At 39.9% G+C, this 23,888-nt stretch overlaps 3 protein-coding genes across 3 annotated transcripts in view; 2 read left to right on the forward strand and 1 right to left on the reverse strand.

The window, feature by feature from the left end:
- Positions 1 to 222: 222 nt before the first annotated feature.
- Positions 223 to 9,227, forward strand: LOC138014639 (stabilizer of axonemal microtubules 3-like). The gene is made up of 7 exons (XM_068861765.1): positions 223 to 460; positions 2,329 to 2,517; positions 3,086 to 3,247; positions 4,749 to 4,879; positions 6,745 to 6,954; positions 7,686 to 7,792; positions 8,476 to 9,227. The coding sequence occupies exons 1-7, from the start codon at positions 365 to 367 to the stop codon at positions 8,562 to 8,564; spliced, it is 984 nt and encodes a 327-aa protein (XP_068717866.1). The 5' UTR covers positions 223 to 364; the 3' UTR covers positions 8,565 to 9,227.
- Positions 9,228 to 10,269: 1,042 nt separating this feature from the next.
- On the reverse strand, positions 10,270 to 19,061 carry LOC138014636 (E3 ubiquitin-protein ligase TRIM71-like). The gene is made up of 5 exons (XM_068861762.1): positions 17,398 to 19,061; positions 15,406 to 16,048; positions 14,420 to 14,617; positions 12,832 to 13,389; positions 10,270 to 12,357 (listed from the first exon to the last, which is right to left on the reverse strand). The coding sequence occupies exons 1-5, from the start codon at positions 18,001 to 18,003 to the stop codon at positions 12,113 to 12,115; spliced, it is 2,250 nt and encodes a 749-aa protein (XP_068717863.1). The 5' UTR covers positions 18,004 to 19,061; the 3' UTR covers positions 10,270 to 12,112.
- A 371-nt stretch (positions 19,062 to 19,432) lies between these two features.
- LOC138059074 (neuronal acetylcholine receptor subunit alpha-3-like) overlaps positions 19,433 to 23,888 on the forward strand; it is an 8,054-nt gene continuing 3,598 nt past the window's right edge. Inside the window, exons 1-7 of the mRNA XM_068904589.1 lie at positions 19,433 to 19,571; positions 20,543 to 20,700; positions 20,869 to 20,913; positions 21,563 to 21,672; positions 21,903 to 22,104; positions 22,366 to 22,615; positions 23,200 to 23,402. Of these exons, the coding sequence (XP_068760690.1) occupies positions 19,463 to 19,571; positions 20,543 to 20,700; positions 20,869 to 20,913; positions 21,563 to 21,672; positions 21,903 to 22,104; positions 22,366 to 22,615; positions 23,200 to 23,402 (1,077 nt within the window). The 5' untranslated portion in view covers positions 19,433 to 19,462. The remainder of the gene's footprint in view (positions 19,572 to 20,542; positions 20,701 to 20,868; positions 20,914 to 21,562; positions 21,673 to 21,902; positions 22,105 to 22,365; positions 22,616 to 23,199; positions 23,403 to 23,888) is intronic.

Here is a 23,888-nt window from a genome sequence, read left to right on the forward strand (position 1 = left end):
TTACTATGATAATTCATCAAGCACTTCATTTTCCACAATAATTGCACAATCAATACTAATATCGTCTCTCAAAGGAAGGTAAAAAGAGAGGCCCTGGGAATGAGGGTGCCTCGTAGCCATGCCTGAATATTGAGACATTTCGGACAGTTTACTTGAAGACGTCTTGAAGTAAGCGTGCCCGCATCATTCTCAGTCAGCGGAGTTGTGAAGAAAAGACAGGCGATTTCCTTGGCAACAATCAACAACAGAACAAAGTGGAGTTATGAAAGTTTATGTTGTAGAAAGTTTCAAGGTTTTAAGACACAAGTTCCTTTGTCAAGACCGGTAGTCAATCAAAGTAAACCTTCATTCACTTTAATCTTCAATGTCTACCGAAGTTCGTAACGATCTTCACCTAACATCGACTGGAAAAGGACATTATTACAGCCCTTCACATGGTTTCCCGTCGGACAGGTTTAGGGTAAGAAGTAAGCTTATATATGCGATCCTTTCTGAAGTTTCGGGGAATTAACGTTGTTGTAACGACGTTAATTTATTTAGGTTGTGTTAGTTTTAATTTCGGCAGTTTCTTAATGCTAGTGTGCAATGTATATGTCATCTGCTGTCACGCATTCATATGGACGACTACATGTAAATGTTATTACCAAATTTCGTTTGTATGTTTAGCTCTCGAACTGATGGAAACACACAGTTGGGATATACCAACTTTATTTTTTAAAGATTATAATCATTTGAAATTTACCACGTCACCTTATAAAAAAGTAAAACACTTTTTCCCAAATAAAAGCAAAACACTTTATTATCTAATAATAAAAATTATTTATCTCAATCAAAGCCTCTTTCTAGCGTGCCAGTCAATGACTACAATGAGTGCCCCAGTTATGTAATATACTGTGTTTTGTATGCTTAAAGTTATCAATATGTCTTACAAGCAATGAAAACAAAACAACAGTTGGAGTAAAGATCAACTTTGTCGCTGTCGGTCCTGTTCCTGTTTCCAATGACGAATAATAATTATTAAATTTAGGAAAGTTGAGGATTCAAAAATTTACCTTCCACAAAATTAATCAAAACAAAGTTCAGACTAAATTAAAAGGAGAGAAAATTAGAATTTCTGTGTGAAGACTTTCTCAACCTGAGAACATGTAGGGAGACCGTTAGGTCAAGTTTGGACCCCCCATAATGAACGACCTGACTTAGAGGCTTAACGGAGGGATTGAAGACAGGAAGACATTATCTCCACCACCAAACCTGCTCTTCTGAAAAGTTACTTCCATTTCTGAAATACAGTAATTTGGCTTTGATAAATTTAGCCTAATATCTCAGCTTCCTAATACACTCATTCTGTAACAGCTTTTTTGTCATTCCGCAGTGTAAGAATTAATACAAAAATTACATGGTTACATGCTATGAGTTGCTTCTCCCTCCTCAGTCCTCTACCTCCTTCCCACTGTTATTTGTACTGGATTCTGTTTTGCTTGTTTTTGCTTTTTCTAAAACTGATTCTTACAGTAAAACCGGTTGTTCATTTGTGCGCCACTTTGCAATTTTGTGATGCAATGTTGATGTTTTGATTGGCATTTTGCTGACCGAGGAAGTTGCAAGTTCAAATTTCAACTTGCTGCCAGCTGTTTATGTTCCCATGCAGAGTCAGGTATTTGGACCTGTTCAAAACAACCTTGATCTCTATTTTTTACAATATAAATTTATGGCATAATAACTCTACATTGGGTAGGATTTGCGAGGCTGTGTAAAAAATTATTTTGAAATGATAAATCCACAATGTATTGCCGGTGTGATTGTTCGCCAGCGTGATTGTTTGCAAACATTGAATTATCGCAAGTTCTGTGATTAAACTGTTCGTGTAATGTCTCAAATAATTTATGCCTTCATCGACCTCCTCACAAGAATTAAATTCAGAACTGTAAGGAGGTTGAAATATTAATTCAACAACACAATTTCTTAGCATTAAGTGTAACTGGTTTTCCATGAAAGTTCTTGTTGTCCATACAACAACATCTCTGTTCGCCATTACTGGATTCCACGCGCAAACGTTCTTCGAAGAAATTAATCATTTCAAATCCATTTGAAGGGCCTAAATCCAAAATATTAAAGTTATCAGTTCCAAACTGACTATGGAGAGAGGTTCACAATGTAATGACAGTTTGAGGCATACCATTGGACTTCAACTGTGTGTACCTTGGGAAATTTGAACCCTCAACTTGCTCAGAGCAAAGTGCCAATCAAAAACACAACATTGCGTGACAATATTGCAAAGTGGCACAGAAACGAAAAACTGGTTTCACTGTAATATTGTCTTTATTTTAGAGGACTGTTTATGATGTCCTGCCACCTGTACTTGGAAATCCGGATTACATAACTGACAATGAACACTTCAGGACAACAACAGGTTCAACTCATGATTATAAAGTACATGGGAGGACACTGGGTAACACTTTGTTCAAAAAAGCTCCTGGATCATGGAAAGTTCGTTACGTGGAAGATAATATTGGAAAGGTACCATAAATGACCTCACCATAAAAAACAAAAACAGTATTAGCTGAATTTGCAGGGAAGGAATATAGTATTATAAGCAGTTATTTAAGAAAGCTTTTCAATGAGATTGCATATGATCAGCTTAAGGAATAAGGTGGCTGGAACTAGTTTCACCACTTTAAGAGGCCTTCTTATTAGATGGGTTATAACTACTATACTGTATCACAAAACAGCAACGTTATATTACCATTTGAAACACCAATTCTTGCTTAACAAAATGCGCTCACTAAATATTGTGACGTAATAGGTTACCATGGTAACATGAAAGCCCTTCAAAAACACTCTATATTTTGTCTTTATTTGCTTACCGGTATATCTCAAAAATGAACTCAGTGACCCACATTTTTATTGTAGAATTATAGTAATTAGCAATCCGAGCTAGAACTATCAGCAAAGTTTTAAAAAATTCTTGGGAGCCAACTCAGAGCTACCTTAAGTTTTCAAAAGTTGGTTACAGTTCTCTTTAAAAGACCTTTGGTTTCTGTCATGATTTTTAGTTTAAGTTAAATTAACTAATCTATTTTCACAGCTGAGTGTCAAGCCATGGAGGAAGCCACTGACTATGGGAAATCAGAGCAGTGAGATGCAGTCCCAGTACACAGGGAAACCAGGAGTGAACCTAGATACAGTATACAATGCTGGGATCCAGCCATTTAACCTAGCTGATCACCACAGCGAAGGCAATAGCAAGGTAATGACAACCTCGATCTCCTTGACCCATTGACCCCCGAGAGTAACACTTAATAAATTTTACTCTGTCTAACGTCAGACGATTTTACTCATCAATGGGAGGTGTCCTAGGGCGTTTGAGGTGTGATTGGGTTAACTTCCCATGGCTTTGATCTCTCTGCCTCAGAGGGAGAGAGGTAATCATTGTTAGACTGCTCACTTTTTACTCTCAATGCAATGACAAATTCAAGTGATTTTTGAACATGTTAGATTTGATATATTTTGAACTGCACAATGCACATGAAAGATCATTGAAGTTAGATTTTAGCAACCTGAGCAGTTGCAGGTAAGCATAAAAAAGTCCAGGCTTGAACTGGATTTGAACCAGTATGATGACTGTCACAATGGTACGTCAGTGCTGCACTTGCTCAATCAACTGACCTATCAAGCCACTGCTCGGAGCTAGTCATTTGTAAGTTCAACTTATGTCCTGTAAAAGCAATAATGATATGAAATTTCAGATATAATTGGAACTGTGGACAAGATAAAGCCGCATGTTTCATCCACAAGTCACTTGACATTACAGGTCATTGTTTCACCTACATGTATTACAGTATATGTGTCTATTAAAAGTAACCCAAAACCTTCAGATTGACTAACCTTTGGCCTAAACATCAATTTTAGGCCTAATGAGGTTTAAGTTCAGCATTAGTAAGGGTTTTGTAGTGTAGCTGTACTTTAAACCTGTCATAGATAAAGTGATACATTGTATACCTAACGGACTGATTTATTTGCCAACATTGTATTGGCCTGGATATTACAAATTAAACAATACAATACATACTTCATTGACCGCTCCCCATAGGGGCTTTTCAGGGCCAATGAAACACAATCAACAAAACAACAGAACACAACAACTACAACTGTTAAGAATCCCAACTGGCCGGAGGCAAACCAGTTGGCTATAAATTTACAAGTGTAGAATTAGCTAATAGTATAGGAAATTGAACCAGGGACTGCCACTTACAAATTCAACGAATGATCAGAGTGGGTCTTGAGCTGATGAGTATTAAGGGTTAACCCTCTGTCAGAGCAAAGCTGACAGCCACAGCTGGCAATGGTCTACAGGCCATTTTACAGTTGTTTGCTCGGTGACCTAGCCTATGAATGGCTGCGAGTCTGCCGCTAACCTTGTATTGATACAGACCTGAGCACACCTTTTATCATGTAAATTGTGTTGTTGTAATTCTATTATTAGTCTGCATTAACATTAGAAAAGCGCAAAGGTTTGTATCAAAACAGGATCACTGATGGCCTTGTTCCCAATCTTACGCCTGTAAAATGGTCTATTAAAAGTTTTTATCCACATGATCAACTGCAATGTTTTTTGTTGTCTTTTTTGACCAAAACTATAGGAAGTGTTTTCATGAGAAAAGAGTTCCATTCCTGGATGTTTTGTATCAGAAATTAACATGGCCTATCATTAAATTTTCATCCTCTATAACTTCTGGTTATTGCTTCAGGATCTTGTGCCATCAACGATTAACAGAGGTGTTGCAGGACAAAAGTTTTACCCCAGGGACAGAGGTGTACTGACGTACCACATGGATCCATACCTGACCACAACACAAAGAGACCACCGGGCATTTACAAAGTAAGGCGTGGATTTAGAAAAAGAGTTAATATGATTGTTTTACCATTTTAAAATTTTAAGCCCAGGCAAACAACTTCAACATCTGTTTGAGTTTGTTGAACAATGATGCTGAAACTGTTTGCCCCCACCCCCTTTTCAACGGTGTCCCTCCTTCCCTTTCAACCGTGTTGATTCATGTTGAATCGATGTTAATGAGTTTAAAGGCATTATTTACAATACAATACAATACATACAATACAATACATACTTAATTGACCACTCCCCATAGAGGCTTCTCAGGGCCACTGAAACACAACGAAACGACAGAACAGAACAACAACAACAACTGTTAAGAATCCCAACTGGCTGGAGGCAAAGCAGTTAGCTATTTACAAGTGCGGCTGGGAAGTTGAACCAGGGACTACCAGGATCAAATTCAATGAGTGGTCAGAGCGGGTCTTGAACCCGGGATCTCCGGATCTCAAGGCAAGCGCCCTAACCACTGGGCCACACTGCCTCCATTTATAGCCATTTACATTTAAGCTCTGGCTCTGCTGCAACAGCTATTGAACATTTCTTGTGTTATCACGAATGTTGAATGAAGTTGTTCAGCCATTTTCCCATGCACCTCTTTCAACATTGTTAGGTATGCACGTGCACACTAATCGGTCTCTCAATGACACATCCATGTCCTTATCCCTAGTAACAACCGCGCCTGCAATGCGTGACTGAATACCAGGCCTCTCATGAAGCTTTGTTGAATTAAAATTGATGTCGATGATGTGTTGAAACCCTTTGCCGATCCCCAGCAGTCAACATCGTTCAACAAAATCGAACGGATGTTGAAGCAAATGTTTAAGCCGTTTGTCCAGCCCTTTAAGGACGGTGCCTACTATTGTTATTGTGCATACGTTCTGCACATCTCGAGACACTCGGATTTCCTATGGGTGGTGCTTCATTACAGGGATATTTTTGCGCGGTTCAAAACTATGCGGAAAAAGTAGAACACAGCAAGTGCTCTTGGTATCCAAAAAGAAAATTGGGGGTAACCATGCATTTTTTAGAGATAATTACCGGTAAGCTTCAATTTGGCAAAGAACGCCATACATTGCTTTGTATTTTAAAGCTTTCTGCAAATATTGTTGATTAATTATCTTCGAAAAATGCGTGGTTACCCCCCATACACTAAGATCTGCTTTTCCAGCATATCCAGTAAACCGCACAAAAATAGCTTTGAATTTGTAGGCACCGTCCTTAAAAACAGTTAGAGCTGCCACCTGCTAGGTATTGAGTTTCTAATAATAAGTGAAAAAATTGTTTCAAATTTCCGATTGGCTTTGAGAAATGCAGTTTTCAGGTAACACAGTGCAGAAAAGAGGGAACGAACCAACCATTCTGATTGGTCAGTGATCAAAGAAAGCCACAAATAGCAAATCAAATACTAGCCCTGAATGGCGCAATTTTTGCGTGATTACGTGATATGTGTGCGTTGCTTCTGCATAATTACTTCAAGATTTCTCGATATTTTTTCTTGTCTATTATTAATACGTAGTCACGTGTCTTTTGTTGTGCAATGTGAATGAAATTTTCACATTATGGGCACTTAAAAACTGTACGGCCTTAAAATTGAAGATTTAAATCAAAGAAAGCAGTGTCCTGTAAATAGAGCAAAAGTTTCTTTGTAAATACGTTTTTAAATTGAAAAGCACCAAAGTGTCCTTAAAAGACAAACGTTTTTCATAGGTTGACATAACTTGATTGGATAAAAATAAAACTCTTAAACTTTGAATAAAGCATTCCAGAATTTACCGGGTTGACACAGCTGTATGAATCTTGTGTCCAGTCAAGGCGCATCCTTAAATTCATCCTTTTTTTTAAAAAATCAGGCATGAATTGGGACGTTATCCATCGAAAGACTATGCGACATATTGGGAATGCGAGGAGTATCCGAAAGCGTGGGGTCACGGATCAAAAGAAAACCCACTCCCTCTCAATTCTGTCCCTCGAGAAAAGGGACCTTTGAGGGATCGGATTTGGTTCAGAGAGCCTACAACTATCCCCAGATTACCAAAGTCGCTGGAGCCAGTTCCAAATAAGTGAGTATACAGATGCGTTGTTAACCAACGCCAACAATTTCTTATCTATTGAATGAATTATCGTAAGTGGAAGTTTTCTATTTCACGAGTGCTTTGTTGATACCAGACAGGAGCAAAAACAAAACCTAAGTGCTCTTAACTTGTTTGCAGTTTTTACTCTTTTTGCACTAGCGGTAGCTTTTTGTTTGCATGATTAGTTAAAGTACCTTCGTCGATTCTGCGCAAAGGAAAGGAAAGGAAAGGAACTTTATTTAAATGTGTAGTCGATTTAGCGCTGGAGCACTAATTGGGGACACTGTAAAGTGAAATTAACAATCAACGCAAATCAAGTCAAGTGTTGGTTTTTGAGGAGACGGGAAACCGGAGTACCCGGAGAAAACCTCTCGATGCAGAGTAGGGAACCAACAAACTCAACTCACATATGACGCCGATTCTCGGAATCGAACCTGGGCCACATTAGTGGGAGGCGAGTGCTGTCACCACTGCGCCATCCCTGCACCCCTGCGAATCCAATTCACGGGAACTCTCTCCCGTGCATGAGACACAATCTCTCGTGTGTTTGCCTCCGAGATACGTAAAAAAGAATTTCGCCAACTTACTCACGTCAGGCGGAGTAATGCGGAACTTAGGAAACCCAAAAATGCCAGTCACAACGCAATCTGAAAAACTATATCCTTTCCTTTTCACCGTTGTATTATACTCTGAACGTAGCTTTGTTTTCTGATTCACAGGGGAATGCAAACGCTGATGACCGAATCGTACACGATGCCTCCTGAGAGAAAACGACAGGAATTGTTCAGCATGAATGTCCCGAAACCCTGGCACGCTCCTCTAGAAAGTAAGTATGTTCATGATTAAAATAAATCTGCTGGTTGAGGTTCTGGGCCGATTTATTTCAAGCCAAACTTTGTGCTATTCCTGGGTTAACAACGACTAAAATCGATATTTCATACAGTTGTAGGTAATTGTGATTATTAATCTCGATTGGCCATTGTTTTCGCTTAAAAAAACTCGGCTCATGGGGATTGCATTTCTTGAAAACCCACAAAAATTAGCGTCTGCCTTAGTTCTTTCTGTTCTACAAAACAAAGGTGATTTCAAAGACTAGGGGTGAAACGCGGCAGTTTTTGGATTATCTTGAAAACGTTGATAAAGACCAGCTTTTAGGATAAAGCAGATCTCATACTTTCACAAGTGATCCGGAATATTTGCGAGTCTTCGTAGTTAAGGACCCAATGTCTTTTTTTCTTTTCATTCCTGTATTTCTAGTAAGACTTAGAAGAATCTACGTAAACTTAATTATTCAAAGTATTTCGTTTTAGTAAGTACTATTAGTCTCCAGAGCCCTTCCCTTTCGTGTGCAAAGGCGCCGGGTAAGATAAATGATGGGATCTGGGAACGAGAATGAATAGTTCCTTTTGACACTCGTCTTTAGTATCCAACTTCCGTTTTATTATTATCTCTTATCACTTCCGGTTATTGTTTTTCTTCCGTTTATTATCTCTTCTTTGCTTTGCACAGGTCCAGGTCCCAGCGAGAAGTTCCAAGTACCCCGGATGTATAACACTGAATACCAATTTTACGGCAGTGAAAAACCAGTTACAGTCTGATAAAAACATATGGCACTAATGTAATAACCGTTGCGAGAGACTGTTCTTATTGATTTCGTACATCCAAGTTATCAACAAAGGATATGCTTGTGTATTTTCCAAATGCAGGACTGAAACCCACACATCGATGAATTATACGGCCATTCAATATGATTAACTTATTGCATCGAGGAATTAATCTCAAAGCCGTGATTGTCAAAAAATTCCTTTTCAACCGTAGACAAGTTCTCACGGTGATTTTTTCATGGAAATCCGATGTAGGTATTTAATTGGAATTCAGTTGTTTCTGGAAATTAAGAAAAAGGGAAAAAGGAAAAAGGTGTTTAATTGCTTCAAGGCTCTGATTGTTCGAAAACGTGATTACAAACTAATTGTTTGGATTTGGCAGACCTTAGGTCAGTTTTTTCCTTTAGGAATATGCTAACAATTTCTTTTATCCGTACGTGTCTGACTGCATAAGCATATCTCGGGATTAAATTACCACCGGTGTTTGCTGGTGTGAGAATGTCCCAAGACGTTACATTTGTATTAGTGATCCTCGAGGCTTTTAAGTGAGACTTGGTTACCTTTCATCATGTGTCATGCTAATTCTCAGTGCTGTTGTAAATAATAAGAAAAAAGGATTGAAAGCTTGTCACAATAAAGTTATAAATGTTGCCGATATCCTATCGTATTTGTTAAAGGCCAGTCATTGTCATGCCTACCAGTGAGCGATGCACCTTTTTTACCAGTGCAGATCATATGATAATAGGGTTATTTCTTTCATAGCCGCTTATACTCATGAGCACAGGTATGCTTTTGATAAATTTTCTGGGTAGCGTCACGTGATTTACAACAACCACTTATTTATTTTCCATTAGAATACAAAATTAATGTAAAACAGAGACTAAATTGAACTTGTAGGCAAACAACTAAACAAGCTGAGCAATTAGTTATGTCTTTTAGGAAAACAAAATGTACACAAGTGAGTAAGGTCTACATATTAAAATGGTCATTTAAAGGATTGCTTTGTAATTCAGCCGCCAGGGTAACAGCCAATTAGAAACATAGTATCAGTCAGATCACATGTAAATGCCCCTGTATAAAATGTTGATACACTTGTAACTCTTGTTCTTGAAAACTCACTTTTCTGGGGAGAACTGGCCGAGGCTTGATCCATGACCGAGTAATGAACGGGATTGGGTTTGATAGCGGGTTAACTTCACAAACTACTTTGTATCGCTGTCCAACTATGATTTGAAAGTGGACAGGTGTGTGACATCAACCCGGTATTGAACCAATTACCCTTCTTTACTCAGCTCTATCGTAGGTCAAATCGGCAACTGCTTTTTTTTTTTGTTGGGAGAAGTTCCTCAATAACTGACTTCAAAGGGTAAAGTTTGGCAAACAATTATTCATTTTGAACACGTACAGAGGATTAGTATAGTAAATGACTTTAATTTGACCGCCTATATGCTAGCGATTGTAAATTGCACACAGTCCTCCTGCTCAAACGTCATCAACTTCAAACTTGCATACAAGCTGTCTCCAATATGATCTTTCTTGTCACGTACCATTGAAGTGGTTAAAATCAGATAACGAATAGTAGTATTCCCAGTCTTAAACGTTGAATCGGCAAGAGGTAAGAGAGCTCGATTTGCGCATGCGCATGCTCCAGGTTTGATCGATCGACATATAGATTTAGTTGTTTTGTGTAAGTACCAAATTTCAATCCCGCCATCATTGCTTTGTTTTAATCGTCAACTAGTTCGGTTTCTTAACGCTTTTATGTCTTTCTTAATGGTAATGCTCTTTATACAAAACGTGATAGACGATCATAGAGGCGCACGGCGGCAATGGCCGTATTTATACTAGAGGACTTCTAAGTTAGACGTCCCGCAGACGCCTTAAACGTCTGGCGGTTAGTGCGACTAATATGAATACGGGACGCAATTAACTTCGACGGCCGGAAATCAAATTCACAAATTTCTTCCAAAGATACTGAGATTTAATCACCAAAGAGACTGTGTGCACTTCATTGCTAATTGCGTCCCAGTTTAGTGCGTCTCGTCTTTATACTAGACGGCTTAGACGTCTCAGACGACTCTGAAGACGTCTGTTAAGTGCGTCGTTTAGACGCACTTAACTTGAGACGTTTAATTCGTCTGACGTTTAATGCGTCCACCTTATTGCCCGTATTTATACTAGTCGTCTAAGACGTCTAAGATGTCTTCTGGTATAAATACGGCCAATATTCATAGACCAACTGGAGAGAGCTAATGGGGTCGCACTTCAGGAACTGCCAGTCATCATAGCAGAAAGAGGCGAGTAGGGAAGGCCTAGCTATTAAATCCCTGAGTCTGCGCCCGAGGTCCTATAAACGTCAAGCAATACTTATCACAGTGTAAAAAATAACAGTTCTTTTCAACGGAACTGATGAATCTACTATTTATAAAAAGGTTTGTAAAATATATACTCAAAATATTATCAGTTAGTATAATGCTAAAAAATGGCTATGAATCATCCGGAATATAATAAATGGCTTAGGTTTTTATTCACCTAAACTAAATGTTACGGCCATTAACCTGACTATCTGCTGTCGTCTTTGACGAACGGCTTGGATCATAATGCATAATATAATGCAACGATCGAAAAAGATTACAATTTAAAAACACTGGGCCCCCTTTTTCTAGTTTCCACTTCTCATTAAAAAAAAAAAAAAAAAACAGCTCTGACCACGACAACAACAAGCCAGTGAAATTGCCCTTGAATAGACCGCAAATTTCTTAATTGCAGTTGTCTCAATAGCTGTGCTCCTGAGTTATGTGAAGTTTATGGAGAAAAGGGCATTGATATTGGAAGAAATATCAAAAGTTAATTTTAGTTGAACGACGGATAGGTTATATTTCACCAGTATGATATTTTTTCTGAAAACAAAGTAAGATCAGAATATTTAACAAGGCAGTAAGTTTAAATTTCCATTCATAAAAGAATACGATAACCAGATATTATGGAGTGGTTTCCACAGAGTTATAATTAAGGTTTGCTTCGTTTGTTTGACCTGAATGTCTCAAAAGGTAACGTAAGGTAAGGTAAAGTACAGTCTGCTACGAGCCTAGAAGGCCCACCAGGCCGGCGCTTATCTCCGGTTTCTGTATCATGAAGAGACTAGGAGTATTTCTACTCTCCTCTGGATGGGATGCTAGTCCATCACAGGGTTACCCCCAGCATTAAATTCACCGGTACCCATTTATACACCTGGGTGGAGAGAGGCACCGTGAGAGTAAAGTGTCTTGCCCAGGAACACAACACAATGTCCCCGGCCAGGACCCGATCCCGGACCACTCGATCCGGAGTCGAGCACACTGACCATGAGGCCACTGCGCCTCCCGAACGTCTCAAACACATCAACCAATCAGACGGGAAACCAATCGGTGCTTCCTTGCCTTTTTCTTCGCCTGCTGGCTTTACCTCATCCGCATAACTTCTGATTTGCTCATTCTAGGGCTAGTTTCACGATGATGCGTGCTTCAACTTAAGAGTAGTGCGAAAAATTGTCCTTGAACATTTCAAAAGACCTGTATACGGTTATTTCCACTATCAACCACGATGATATTTCCCTCCTTTGTTATAGCGATGCCGCATGGATTCTTGAAACAGCCTTCGTCTTCCCCAAAAACTCCAAAGGTACTGACGAACTCGCCATTAGAATTAAAAACCTGGATCCTGTGATTATGATAGTCACAGACCAGAATGTTGTCCTCATCATCACATGCCACACCCTCTGGACCATCGAACAATCCATTTTGGGATCCTGCAGAATAAAAAATTTGATATGTGTAAAACGGTACTTTTAACTCTTCGAATCAAGAAGAGCGTGAAAAATTGTCAAGGGTTGGTCACTTGGGGTGTATGATCACTGGCGAAAGCTATTTTGGTTGCCTTGAGCCAGAGTAGGGTCTACTTTCCGAAATCAGTGGCTACAATAGAAGCCATGAAGGAAATTATAGGCAAAAAATGCTTTTAAACGAATGTTCTATAATTAGTGTAGGATTTAATGAATCCGAAACCAGTTTTGGAACTGTATGCATTTCAAGCCTTATAGAGATTTGCTGTGGATCTATTTATCCAAGCCTACCCTGGTGAATTGCACACCTTTACCTCTCGAGTTTTCTCTACTAACGACCATGTACTTGAAACATCCAGCAGTTTAGTCGCTTTTATGAAAACACTGTGAATTATTTCCTTAGTTTGCAAACCAAAGTCCGTTCAAAATCGTCATTGTTACCTTCCTTTCCAAAGTCTGACAAACAATTTCCTTCCATATCAAACACTTGTACTCGGTCATTCACACAGTCGGCCACCATAATCCTTCCCCGCTGGTTGAGGCACACATGATGCGGGTATATAAACTGTCCTTTCGAAAACCCCTGGGAACCAAACTGCCGTACAGGATCCCCGTTCATATTGAACAACTGCACCCGGTGGTTGTCTTGCTCCGATACTATCACCAGTTCTCCAGCGGTGCACTCCACACCACACGGGTGATTCATATGGCCAGGTCTCTCGAGCCCAAAACTACCAAACATTCTTATGAAGCGACCGTCTTCGTTGAAAACTTGAACGCGGTGGTTGTTGAAGTCTGCGACCATTATGTGCCCATTAGCGGCGCGAGAGACACCCTTGGGGTTTCTAAACTGACCTTTCTCGATCCCCTCACTGCCAAATTTGAAGATAAACGTTCCTTCGAAGTCAAACACCTGTACTCGGTGATTGTTGCAGTCGGTGACAATCAAGTGGTGGTTTTCTTCATCAATGGCCACATCCCATGGCAAGTTAAACTCTCCTAGCAAAATAAACAAACAGCATGTCAAGCGGAAAACATTGATCGTACATGTGTTCGCCTGAGGAGTTGAGTTTGCAGATTTTGCTACGAGAGGTTTTTTCCTAGTTTCTCCACTTTTCCGAACCAACATTTGATGACATTGCAATTGATTTGATCAGCACTTTTTCCAATAAGGGCATCATTAACCACTTAACAGATACTTTGAGAGCACGATCAAACGCGAACGTCACCAAGGCTGATCCATTCCACAAATGTTAAACCGGTACTACAACTCTTATTACTTTTTTTTCCCGGCATTTTAATTTCAGTTTCTCGAAGGAAGGTTTTCTATCTAATACTTGATTCCAGGATGCACTGCACAAATGATTTACCACCATGACATTGTTAACTGGCCCACAGCCTTTCTAAATAAATCAGTGTGGAGGAGAACGGTTAACGTTTGGAATGGTTTGAAGACGATGAAAGCCAGATGCGGAAGGTTGAGGAAGAGTCACGTGTCAGATGAAAGGCTGCCGATGCCTTCCGATTTGAACTGCCACCTGGGTAAGAGTGTTAACAAACTTCATTAAACTGCCATTCTCAATTCGAGTGGTACTGATTACGTCATGCTTATTTACGACAAAAAAAGCAAATTAAAATCGATGGACATGCTTCAGATTCATAGGAAGGAGTTTCTCTTTTGAAGGCTCCCCTGAAACAAAGCTTTTGCGTGAGGAAGCTCTTATTTATCTAAACTGATTTACAGTTCTCATAGAGTAAATCGTCACTTCACCGTACTTGACTTCTTGACAAGAAAACGAATAGAGATAAAAAAGTGTTCTAGTTCGCATGTCTATGGCGTCACAGAGGTCAAGTTGATGTCCAAAGGCAATTAAAGACACGGCTTCCGTGTTGGTTTATCAAACTAATTATTCGGGAATTATACGCTATTCGTTTGCAAACATTTTGCTTCTGATAACACCGGGTTGGTGTTAGCGTGTGTCACGTTGCTTTTTTTGTTTCTTTTTTCTGTATAAGGAAGAAATCTTACCTCCTCCAGTCCCCTCACATCCAAAGCAAGCCATGACTTTTCCAACCTTGGCAAAGTCCATTCTGCCAGTCACATTGACAGTGAAAGGGCTTCCATTGATGTTAATATTTCTCATAGTAACTTTAATTTGATGACTTCCTCGTACAATTGGCTGATAGGACACTGTGTAGGTACCGTCTTCGTTGTCTATTAGGTGAGCTAAAAACCAAGAGACAATAGGAAGGTTAGCTTCTCTTATTTTTATGCGAATTTGGCATTGTTTTGGGCATGATTTGGTTCGGAGTTTCTTTCGAAGTTTGGACCCCTATTAAAAGACAACTTTTAAACCAGTATTTCGTACTGAAGTCATTTCCCGTTGATTAATATAGGATGGGGATTTTTCACACAGGGATCACCTCTTCGAACTCCCGGGGAGGGGGGGGGGGGGGGGGGTTCTCCCTATAATGGCCTATACGGGGAGGCTGCGCCCGAAAGGGGTACTTTTTTCACGCCTCAGGTATATGAAAGGGAAGGGGTTTCACGAGTCGAAGTATTATGAAAGAGTAGGGAATTAAAACAAATCTGTCATTTAGGTATTTAAAAGGGCCTTTCATTAAAATATTTCGAACACACATACCTTATGACTGAGGGGATGCAGTGTTCTTAAGTAGGTTTGTGAAAGGGGTACTATTTTCCAATGGAAGGTATACGAAAGGGGTATCTTTTCTGCCAAAAATGGTATATAAAAGGGGTAAGGGGTCGGATGTCGGGGCGGAGCCTCCCAGTATTAATATTTTTTAGTATGAGTTGTGGTCAAGTGAGACAAAACTAGAGATGGTAACCGACTGCAAATTATCCACAATTCGAGATTGCTTACACTATTCATTGTCAGTTGCGTTGACTATGAACAGTCTGAGGTCCACATCGAAGGCTTTGGCTCGAATTCACAGATGGTTTTATTTCGTCTTCTTGGCAACCTCGGGACTGTAAAAAGGTGAAGTACTTACTTGGAACGGGATCTCCCTCGGGTGGCTCGATCTCCACCTTGATTGGCTCGCCATTGCCGCTGTAAATTTCGTTCATTCGGTCTTTCGAAGTGACAAGAAACACCGCCTCCACTCCCGCTTTGGCGCGGTGGATTCCAACACCAGTAGCAAAACAATATGGCGGGTAAGCATGATAAACTTTCACCTCACCGATGTGGGCAACAGCTTTTCTGAAATCGTCTGTGGAAAAAATGTAATCAATGAGGTCGTCTTCCAGCGGCAAAAACTCTAATTTCTGGCTGTTTAAGTCCTGCAAGCGTTGTGTCATTTGTTTTTTCACGAGCATAACTTCGGCTTCGTTTCCATGGCGAAGCAAATTCTCCGTAAAATCGATGCTGCTGTTCAAATTCCCTAACATCATCTCAAGCTCATCGAGTTGTATTTCCAGCGTTTTGGATTTCATGCGGTAGATATTGTTGACATGGGTGAGGATCTCATCTTCGCGTTCTTGGATAAATTCCCTGCATCGCTTGCAGTTTTGATTCACCTCTTGTCGTACTTCTTCCAGCTTACAGTCGAGCCGTTGTCTCGTCTCGGCGACTTTTTCAATGGCCTCCTTTAGCGGTCCAATTCTTTTCTTTGTGTTCATGACCAAGACTCCCACCTAACATAGACATTGACAAAAAAACAAAACAAAACAAAACAAATTTAGTGATGAGAATACAGTAATGACCAGTAATTCTACAAAGCTGCGTTCAACATTGATGGCCAACAATGCAAGTATCAACATTTGTCAGCCATTTTGCAGGTTGTTTTCATGTTATTGGGACTTCTTAAGGTAACTTTAATTAAAAAAAAGCTCAACTTTTTATCCAACCTTTGTTAACATTTCTGCTTCTGCTAACTCCACACTCAACATCTTCCCATCGCCGAAATTAGAAATTGCTGCTTCTTTTCAGTAACACACTTTTTTAAAATTAGTTCAAATCAAATCATGTGTAAGTTTCACCACGAGTAAACACGCACCGATCAGAACTCGGACGCTCGATTTTCTATTAAGCTCTTTCAAAGAACAATAAGGCCATTTTGCTATAGTTACATTGCCTGCTGCTGTTAAGACATATTGGTGACATCGGTAAAATCCAATCTTGGAAACCAGCAGTGCCTTCAATTCATAAACATTGTATGCCCTCACCGATTTCACCAAAGTAGCCAAGAAGCAGCCAAGAAAGAACGAGACTCAACAAATCTCCAACCACTAAAGGTGTACCAACTCTCCTACATATTCACCAAAACAAGTTATCACGTGCGGTTATTGGTGAACACGTTTACACTTGTACGAAGAAGGTAGAAAATCTCATGATTTTTTGCTGGCGATTACACGATAAATTTTTCCAACCCTAAGTACCGTTCCTATTAAATAAAGAGAAAGCAAGAAACCTTGGGAGTACGAATAATGTGCTGAAGACTTTTGTGCTAATATCCCGGCTCTTTCAGGCGGTATGCACGTCGAATGCCAACGTCTTGCAAAAGATACTGAACGTCTCAAGATTTATGTCGTGGGGCTTCATTTTAATAACAAATACAAGTATCTAACTTTAAGCCACCTTTGTCTTAAAAATGTTTCCAGTGTGCAGATTATTCAAGATTTATATCTGGTATGAACGGGGCTCGAATGTTTGCAGAGCGAATAAGAAATTCATCATCAGTTGCTCATGTCCTCCACAAATCGTTGACTTGGGTCATATTTTTTGAGTTCTTGTTCAGCGTAGTCTAGAAAAGAAATATGCCGAAATGTAAAACAGGCGACCTCTACTGTTTTTTAGTCATTAAACACATCGCTTTGTGGCCTTCCTTTGCAAAATCCTATTAATGGAACGTCACAAAAATCGTTAATTCCCCTAACCTAGTTCATGTTAGGATCTTAATTAGGTTGAAATGTCAGCTTTTCTTTTGTTAAATCAAGACTGAAACAGAAATTTGCCTTTATATATATGTATACAACTTTCTTACCTCTGAACGATGCTTTTTATCCACATCCTTCAAATATCCATAATGGTGTTCTCTGTGCTCAATTATCAGGCATTCACGACAAACGGGCTGGTCACAGGTCTCGCAGAAATATTTCAACACATCACGCTCGTGAACAGCGCAGAGAAGCGGACGGTGGAGTTTTTCCTGCACTTCCTTTTGCGCTTGCAAGTCGTTCAAAGCGATCACTTCATGTTCTTTAGTCAAGCGCGTTCGTCGATGCGCTGCAACACACTGGGGGCACAAGAACTCCATGCACTCGATACATCTCGAGCTCGCACGGTTGCTTTCCTCGCAGTTAGTGCATACAACGGGATTGGAATTGCTCTTTGCAACGGATAGGAAGTCTAACATGTTGTTGATGAAGAAGTTTGTGGACAAGGCCCCGACGCCATCTTTAGGGACGGAAACGTCGCAACGACATGTCGGACAAATAATGATGTTCTCTCCACTGTGGATAAGTCCTTGAAGACAGTGCTGGCAAAAAGTGTGCAAGCAAGGAAGAACTTTGGGAGCCGTGTATGTTTCCAGGCAAATTGGACATTTTAAAAGATGTTCCGAGAGTTTTTCTACCTCGACTGAGGCCATCTCGTTACAAGCAGAAACTCTTGTGTAACTGAAACGTATCAATCGAGTAGTTTTCACGGCATACCTTTTCAAGGCTGTTTTTTAGAATCCTCGAGTATCAAACTGTGCTTATCCCAGCTTATCAAAAGAAGAAAGGAAAACAAAGTTTTTGCAGCCCAAATCTGGAGACAGCCACTGAAATTTAACACGCCCTGGATAAACAAGCTTTGCACGGTGGTGCGTTCCAAAAACCTAAACGAATTCAAGATCTTGCCACCCGTCGTGGTACCTGCTGTTGAGAAATACTAAGTTTGTAATGATGGTTTTTATTCGATCGGATACCGAGTCGAAATGTCCGTGCTCGGAAACGACAAACTTTGCTTCAAAATATGAATTTGCGCTTTTCAAAAGATTTGGACTATTCTATCTTGTTCACACTGTACAACGTGCATGAGTGAATTATAGAAATGATCAGTTGTAGGAACAGTACTGAAGCTGTGAAGGAGACTGAATGATTCACTGTTGTGGTCATGCATCTCCATCAACACCTAAATTTGCTCGTTTCACTCCTTATTGCCAAACCAAAGGCGTTAACGCAATAGACTTAAAACTTGGAACTTCATTTGGAAACAGCATGTACAAATAGGTCAAAGCAAAAAGCTCATCTTTTTGATCGAATGAGACACTGGTGAAATTGCAAATCGAACGTGATGCTGATTATGACGCTAAAGGAAATGTATAAGTGGATTAATCTCATTTTGCGCAAGTTAGGAATTGGACTAGTTTTGCCCAATAATCTATGCCTTGTGAACCAGTTTTTAGCCGTTCTCTTCGTAAAATGTGGTTTGACACTGCAAAAGCCTTCTTATAGAGTTCTTTGATGCTTTTGTTCAAAGCAAGTCTAGTGTTGGCGTCTCGTGAAGAAACTCGAAAGAGGTCTGGATTTCATTAATTACTCTTCCCTTCACAATCTAGTCTTGCAAGGAACATTCGAGTTTGTTTCCTCACCAACAGAAAATTAATTGACGAGGTAGTTTTAGTCAGCCAGATTTGACTCGTAAAAAGAATAACAGGTATTACTCAAGAAAATATAATAAGATAGTAGTTTGACAGGCTATTGACCTAAGGCGTTGTATTTCAGAAGAAAGAAACTTGCTTCTGTCTTCTTGCTATTAATATAGCTTGTTCCAGGCCTGTCCATTACAGAGACTTGCTTCGCTCTTGGAGTAACCAAAAGGGTATAAATTTTATTTCGGGTTTGTCACCATAAAAGCACGCTAGTAGCATTAATTCGACCCTTTCCTTGGTCACTCCGTTGATTATAAATAAATAACTTTGGCCCGCTCATTTACTGAGCCTATTTAAATTAGTTTTTCCTTTTAGTTAAATGAATGATGCTATAGGTAAATAACCAAATACCACCTGCCTGTTTGGCAGGACTCCAAAACTAGCCCAGGCTACAAACTTCATACTTTAGCAAATGGTGCATATTAGCCGACATTTTCTGTTAGTGGAAGAATTGGGTGTCATGGAAACTCATATCGAAAGCATTCTTGCTTTCACACTTGCCATTTCCTTCGTCATAAAAGGTAGGATAGAGTTAAATAGAAAATCAGATGGAATTAAAAATCGGAATAATTATTATGTCTTCACAGTAATGAAGAATTAATCTCCATTTGTATGGGCACACTGTTCGCCTACTCGCCAACTGAACCAATTCGCCGACTTGCCAATTTTCGGGAATAGACGGAATGCAGTGACAAGCTGCAATCATGATTCAAGTTTAGTTTTGTTGCAACAATACTCGTATTTGCAATTCACAGCGTGTCTTTGATACACCAGGTTATTCAGGTGATTGGGCTCAACTACAACAACAAATAGTTTTTAAATCAATCCTTTTCCACATTTTCATGTGCCTTGATCACCGTGAATAAAATAATCCTATCTACAGCGTTCCAAGGATGTAAAATGTTTTTCGCTCCTTCTTTACCTTCCGTTGAAGACATAACCGACATGATACTTTGGAGAAAGGCAAAGCCAAGCTATGTTTATTCGTACATATAAAAGTATCTGACGCCGGACCGACCAAGTAAATTTCAATTTTGTGTTCATCATCAAGCGTCAACTTCGTCTACGTCATGTTAGTCATCATAATTATCACCGTAATCATGATAATAGCCAGAATCAACTTCATTATAATTATGAAAATCATCATTGTCATTATCATAATTATTATCATCACTGTCCTCATCGATATAGTCAAGCCCCAGCTATAAGGTTATCCATGAAAGTCTTGGAATCTAGATTCCACAATGTGGATTCCCAATTCTATGTACTCAACTCCATATTTCAATTAGTAGATTCCGATTGGGATAGATTGGGATTTCATACTCCCACGACTGGATTCGGGATTCCAAAAGTCCAGGATTACAGATTCTACCCACAAAAATTCTCCGGGATCAGATTTTCCTTGCATGAGGGGAACAAAATATGATCTAATACTCCTTGCAACAAATTGCTCCGATTGAAATCTTCTTTTATCATTAATTTTGTTCCACAGAAACTTACTCAGCAAATTTTCCTAGTAAAGGAGAACATCATTTGCTGGAAGACTTGTTCGATGCTGCAAGGTACAACAAGCGAGTCAGACCAGTCCGCAACAGCCAAGAAGCGGTGAATGTCACATTCGGGCTGGTCGTCAGAGAAATTGTTGATCTGGTAAGAAACGATGGCAGAGAAACCCCAAACGTTCCCTAGCCCTAACCCTAACCCTTTGTGCGTGCTTAAATTTCGACGAACTAAAAAGGTTAATAAATACATCAAAGTTCTCGCCGCACACCTTAGGAACTATTCGACAATTTGCTTACAACTCTCTTTTATTTACAGGATGACAAAAACCAGCTACTTATTACCAGGGCGGAAATAAGAGAGGTTAGTTAACTCAGTCAGTCAGTCAGCCAGTTCGTTCACTTCGTTCATTTTGACAAACAGTACGTCATCCATTTGTTATAATTTGTCACCAAACAAGAGAAAGCGAGGAGAGAAAACACATCCCCATGCTGCATGCTCTATTGGTCACGAATTACAACTATCCAATCAGGTGTCTTCCTTAAAATAGTCGTCCATCATAATTGCCAGTACCATAAAATATGGTATCCTATCTGTGCGAGGAAATTTGGTTTTGGTGACCGTACGACCGTGCGTACGTTCACCTCTCCGTGTGTGCCAATGTGACCAGTATCACGTGACCATATCTTGGGCTCAAGTTCAGAGCTCATCGAGGCTGCCATACTCCAGCCAGTTTACAGCGTAATTTGATATTGGACATCCATGTTATGGTCAATTGACACCTGTCAAAACAAGGTAGTCGCTGACCAGTATCACGTGACCATATCGCGGGCTTAAGTTTAAAGCTCATCGAGGTCAGCTGTTTTTTTTTTTAAGTTGACCGCTGACCAGGTACTGGGTTTCGATTGGACCGTAGGCTCAAGCTAGGTTAACTTATTGTAAGAATAATAACCCGGGAGGTCCGCTTTCAGGCTTGGCTAAATCTATGTATTTTATTTATTTATTGTTTTAGTATTGGCAGGATCCCCTTATGGCATGGAATCCTTCAGACTATGGTGGAGTGAGATTCATTAGCGTCCACCCCAAATCAATCTGGTTACCAGATATTGTGCTGTACCACAAGTAAATCATTTTACAACATTTTTTCTAAAATTATCTACGCTTGTTCTTTTTAAAGCCCAAGATAGCGTAACCCTAACAAGAGTAACGTGGAATTATTATCTGCCCATCCATTTTCGTTCTGTAGATATGAAACCAAAGGACCCATTGATACGTTAATTTGGCCTCTGTAAGGCTTCATCACTCGTAACCACTATCTTGAATGTTTTAATTTTAACTACGTTTTTTTACAGTGCTGGAACCGGTTTTGGTAGCGGAATGACTCGGACAAAGGCCGTTATCAACCATGATGGTTTGGTCGCCATTAACGCTCCTACAATCATCGAAAGCAGTTGCAAAATACACGTGAATCACTATCCTTTTGACCAACAAAGCTGTAAGCTCAAATTCGGGTCCTGGACTTATGATGCAAAGGGTATTGCACTTACACTGGAGGTATGCGAATTTTTTCAGAAAAGCACAGCGTTATTGAGCTCCCCTGAGAAATTGGTTGGGAGCGGACACCAAGAACCCAAGGTGACTCTGGGTCAGTTTATACTTCGAGAGGAAACATCACAAACAAAAACGTAGCGACTTATACGGAAACTCATCTTGTCTTGTTATGTCACTACATTAAGTGACGTTAATATTTCTCTCATTTTAGTGTCATTTTGATCATCCTTGGCCCGCGCGCTCACCCTGTTTTTTCTTCTACAGAGACACTCTGCAGACTTAAGTGAATATTCACCTAGTGTTGAATGGGAGCTGATTGGGGTCCCGGGCGAGTTTCACTCTGTCAAATACGCTTGCTGTGAGCAACCCTATCACGACGTTACGTACAACGTGCAGATTAAGCGAAAAGTCCTGTATTACGCCATGTACCTGATTATTCCCTGTGCAATGATAGCAATCCTGACATTGCTGGTGTTCGTGTTACCTCCCGATTGTAATGAAAGAATGACAGTGGGTAAGATAAATAAGCAGTCTGAATGTACAGTTCATTTTGTAGCGTCTTCGTGGGCACTGTGATATCTTCAAGTTCCTTCTAACAACCATGGTAAAAAAAAATTTAAAACGTTCGAAGGCCCTAAATATATCTTGGCTGAGCGAGCAGCCTTGTCCCCAGGGCATTTCTCCGCCAAGAGGACCCACCCACACTATTCTCTGCGAAAGAAGCCCTGTAAACGAGGTTGGCTGGACGGACCTGTACTATATCTGAGTAAATGGACTAAAAAAAGGAAAAAAAAAAACGATTGGAGAAATTTTTAGGTGAGGATAAATGCAGTAGCTTATCTTTACTTGAGGAGCAGCATTCGAGGAACACTATGTAACGTTAATTAACAATTAGACCCATAGCCGGCTACGGCTTGAGGACGAAGGGTCTTATTGTTGTTTCAATTTTTGGAAAAACATTTCGCCCAAATTTGATTGTAAACATTGTAATTCTTTTGTTAGGAGAGGAGGTTCGTTTTAACAACAGCAGGAACACAAATAAACGACATGGACACGTTTATACTCACCAATTTTATTCTGTTTTTAATATGTCTCCAGGCATGGCTATTCTTGTTTCTCTGAGCTTCTTCTTCATTCTGGTGGCCGAAAACATGCCGGCCACATCAGATGCTGTTCCTTTGGTGGGAATGTACTACACTGTAACAATGATTGAAGTGTCCTGTGCATTCTTCATGACTTGCTGGGTCCTGCGATTTCACCATATGAATCCTACAGAAGGAGAGGTTCCCAAGTGGGTTAAGGTAAGGTTCCAATAATGTGGACCGTCTTATCGACAGGAGAAAACTCGCCCCCAGCTTTATACCATTAAGAGACAACCCTTTTTAGATTCTTCCGCTAATCAGCAATGATTCCTGCGTCATTTATCTAATTCCCTTGGTGTCATTCGGTGTTCGGATAGTTTAAGTAAACTATCAAGAGAGAGAAATGCAAAAAGGACAAACAAACTTTTAAGATCATATTATTCTCTTTTTTGAATTCAAGGGCGTCTCAAAGATATCAAGGTACTGACTAGCCTTGTTACAGTCGGACAACTGCTACAAAGTTGAAATGTCTTTATCGAATGCTGGGGGGCTGGAGAACTATTGATTTTGGAATCAGTGAAGAGATCAGTGTGAAAATTACATATCAAACTGAAAAACGTTTCTGAGTGTTTTAAGTATAAATCGACCTTACTAATGAACGAACTGCCACCTCCGGCAAGTGGCCAAAATCATCGATCTCTTGAA

Source organism: Montipora capricornis, chromosome 8 (genome assembly GCF_036669925.1).
Source record: "Montipora capricornis isolate CH-2021 chromosome 8, ASM3666992v2, whole genome shotgun sequence".
Taxonomy (NCBI): domain Eukaryota; kingdom Metazoa; phylum Cnidaria; class Anthozoa; order Scleractinia; family Acroporidae; genus Montipora; species Montipora capricornis.

Excerpts from the sequence above, each read along its gene's own strand:
- LOC138014636 (XM_068861762.1), bottom strand. The coding sequence starts at position 18,003 with ATGGCCTCAGTCGAGGTAGAAAAACTCTCGGAACATCTTTTAAAATGT. Across the intron at positions 13,390-14,419 it reads ATGTGAGGGGACTGGAGGAG|GAGAGTTTAACTTGCCATGG; the intron begins GTAAGATTTCTT and ends TTATTTTGCTAG. Across the intron at positions 12,358-12,831 it reads GTCAGACTTTGGAAAGGAAG|GATCCCAAAATGGATTGTTC; the intron begins GTAACAATGACG and ends TTTATTCTGCAG.
- LOC138014639 (XM_068861765.1), top strand. The coding sequence starts at position 365 with ATGTCTACCGAAGTTCGTAACGATCTTCACCTAACATCGACTGGAAAA. Across the intron at positions 6,955-7,685 it reads CTGGAGCCAGTTCCAAATAA|GGGAATGCAAACGCTGATGA; the intron begins GTGAGTATACAG and ends TCTGATTCACAG. Across the intron at positions 7,793-8,475 it reads CTGGCACGCTCCTCTAGAAA|GTCCAGGTCCCAGCGAGAAG; the intron begins GTAAGTATGTTC and ends TGCTTTGCACAG.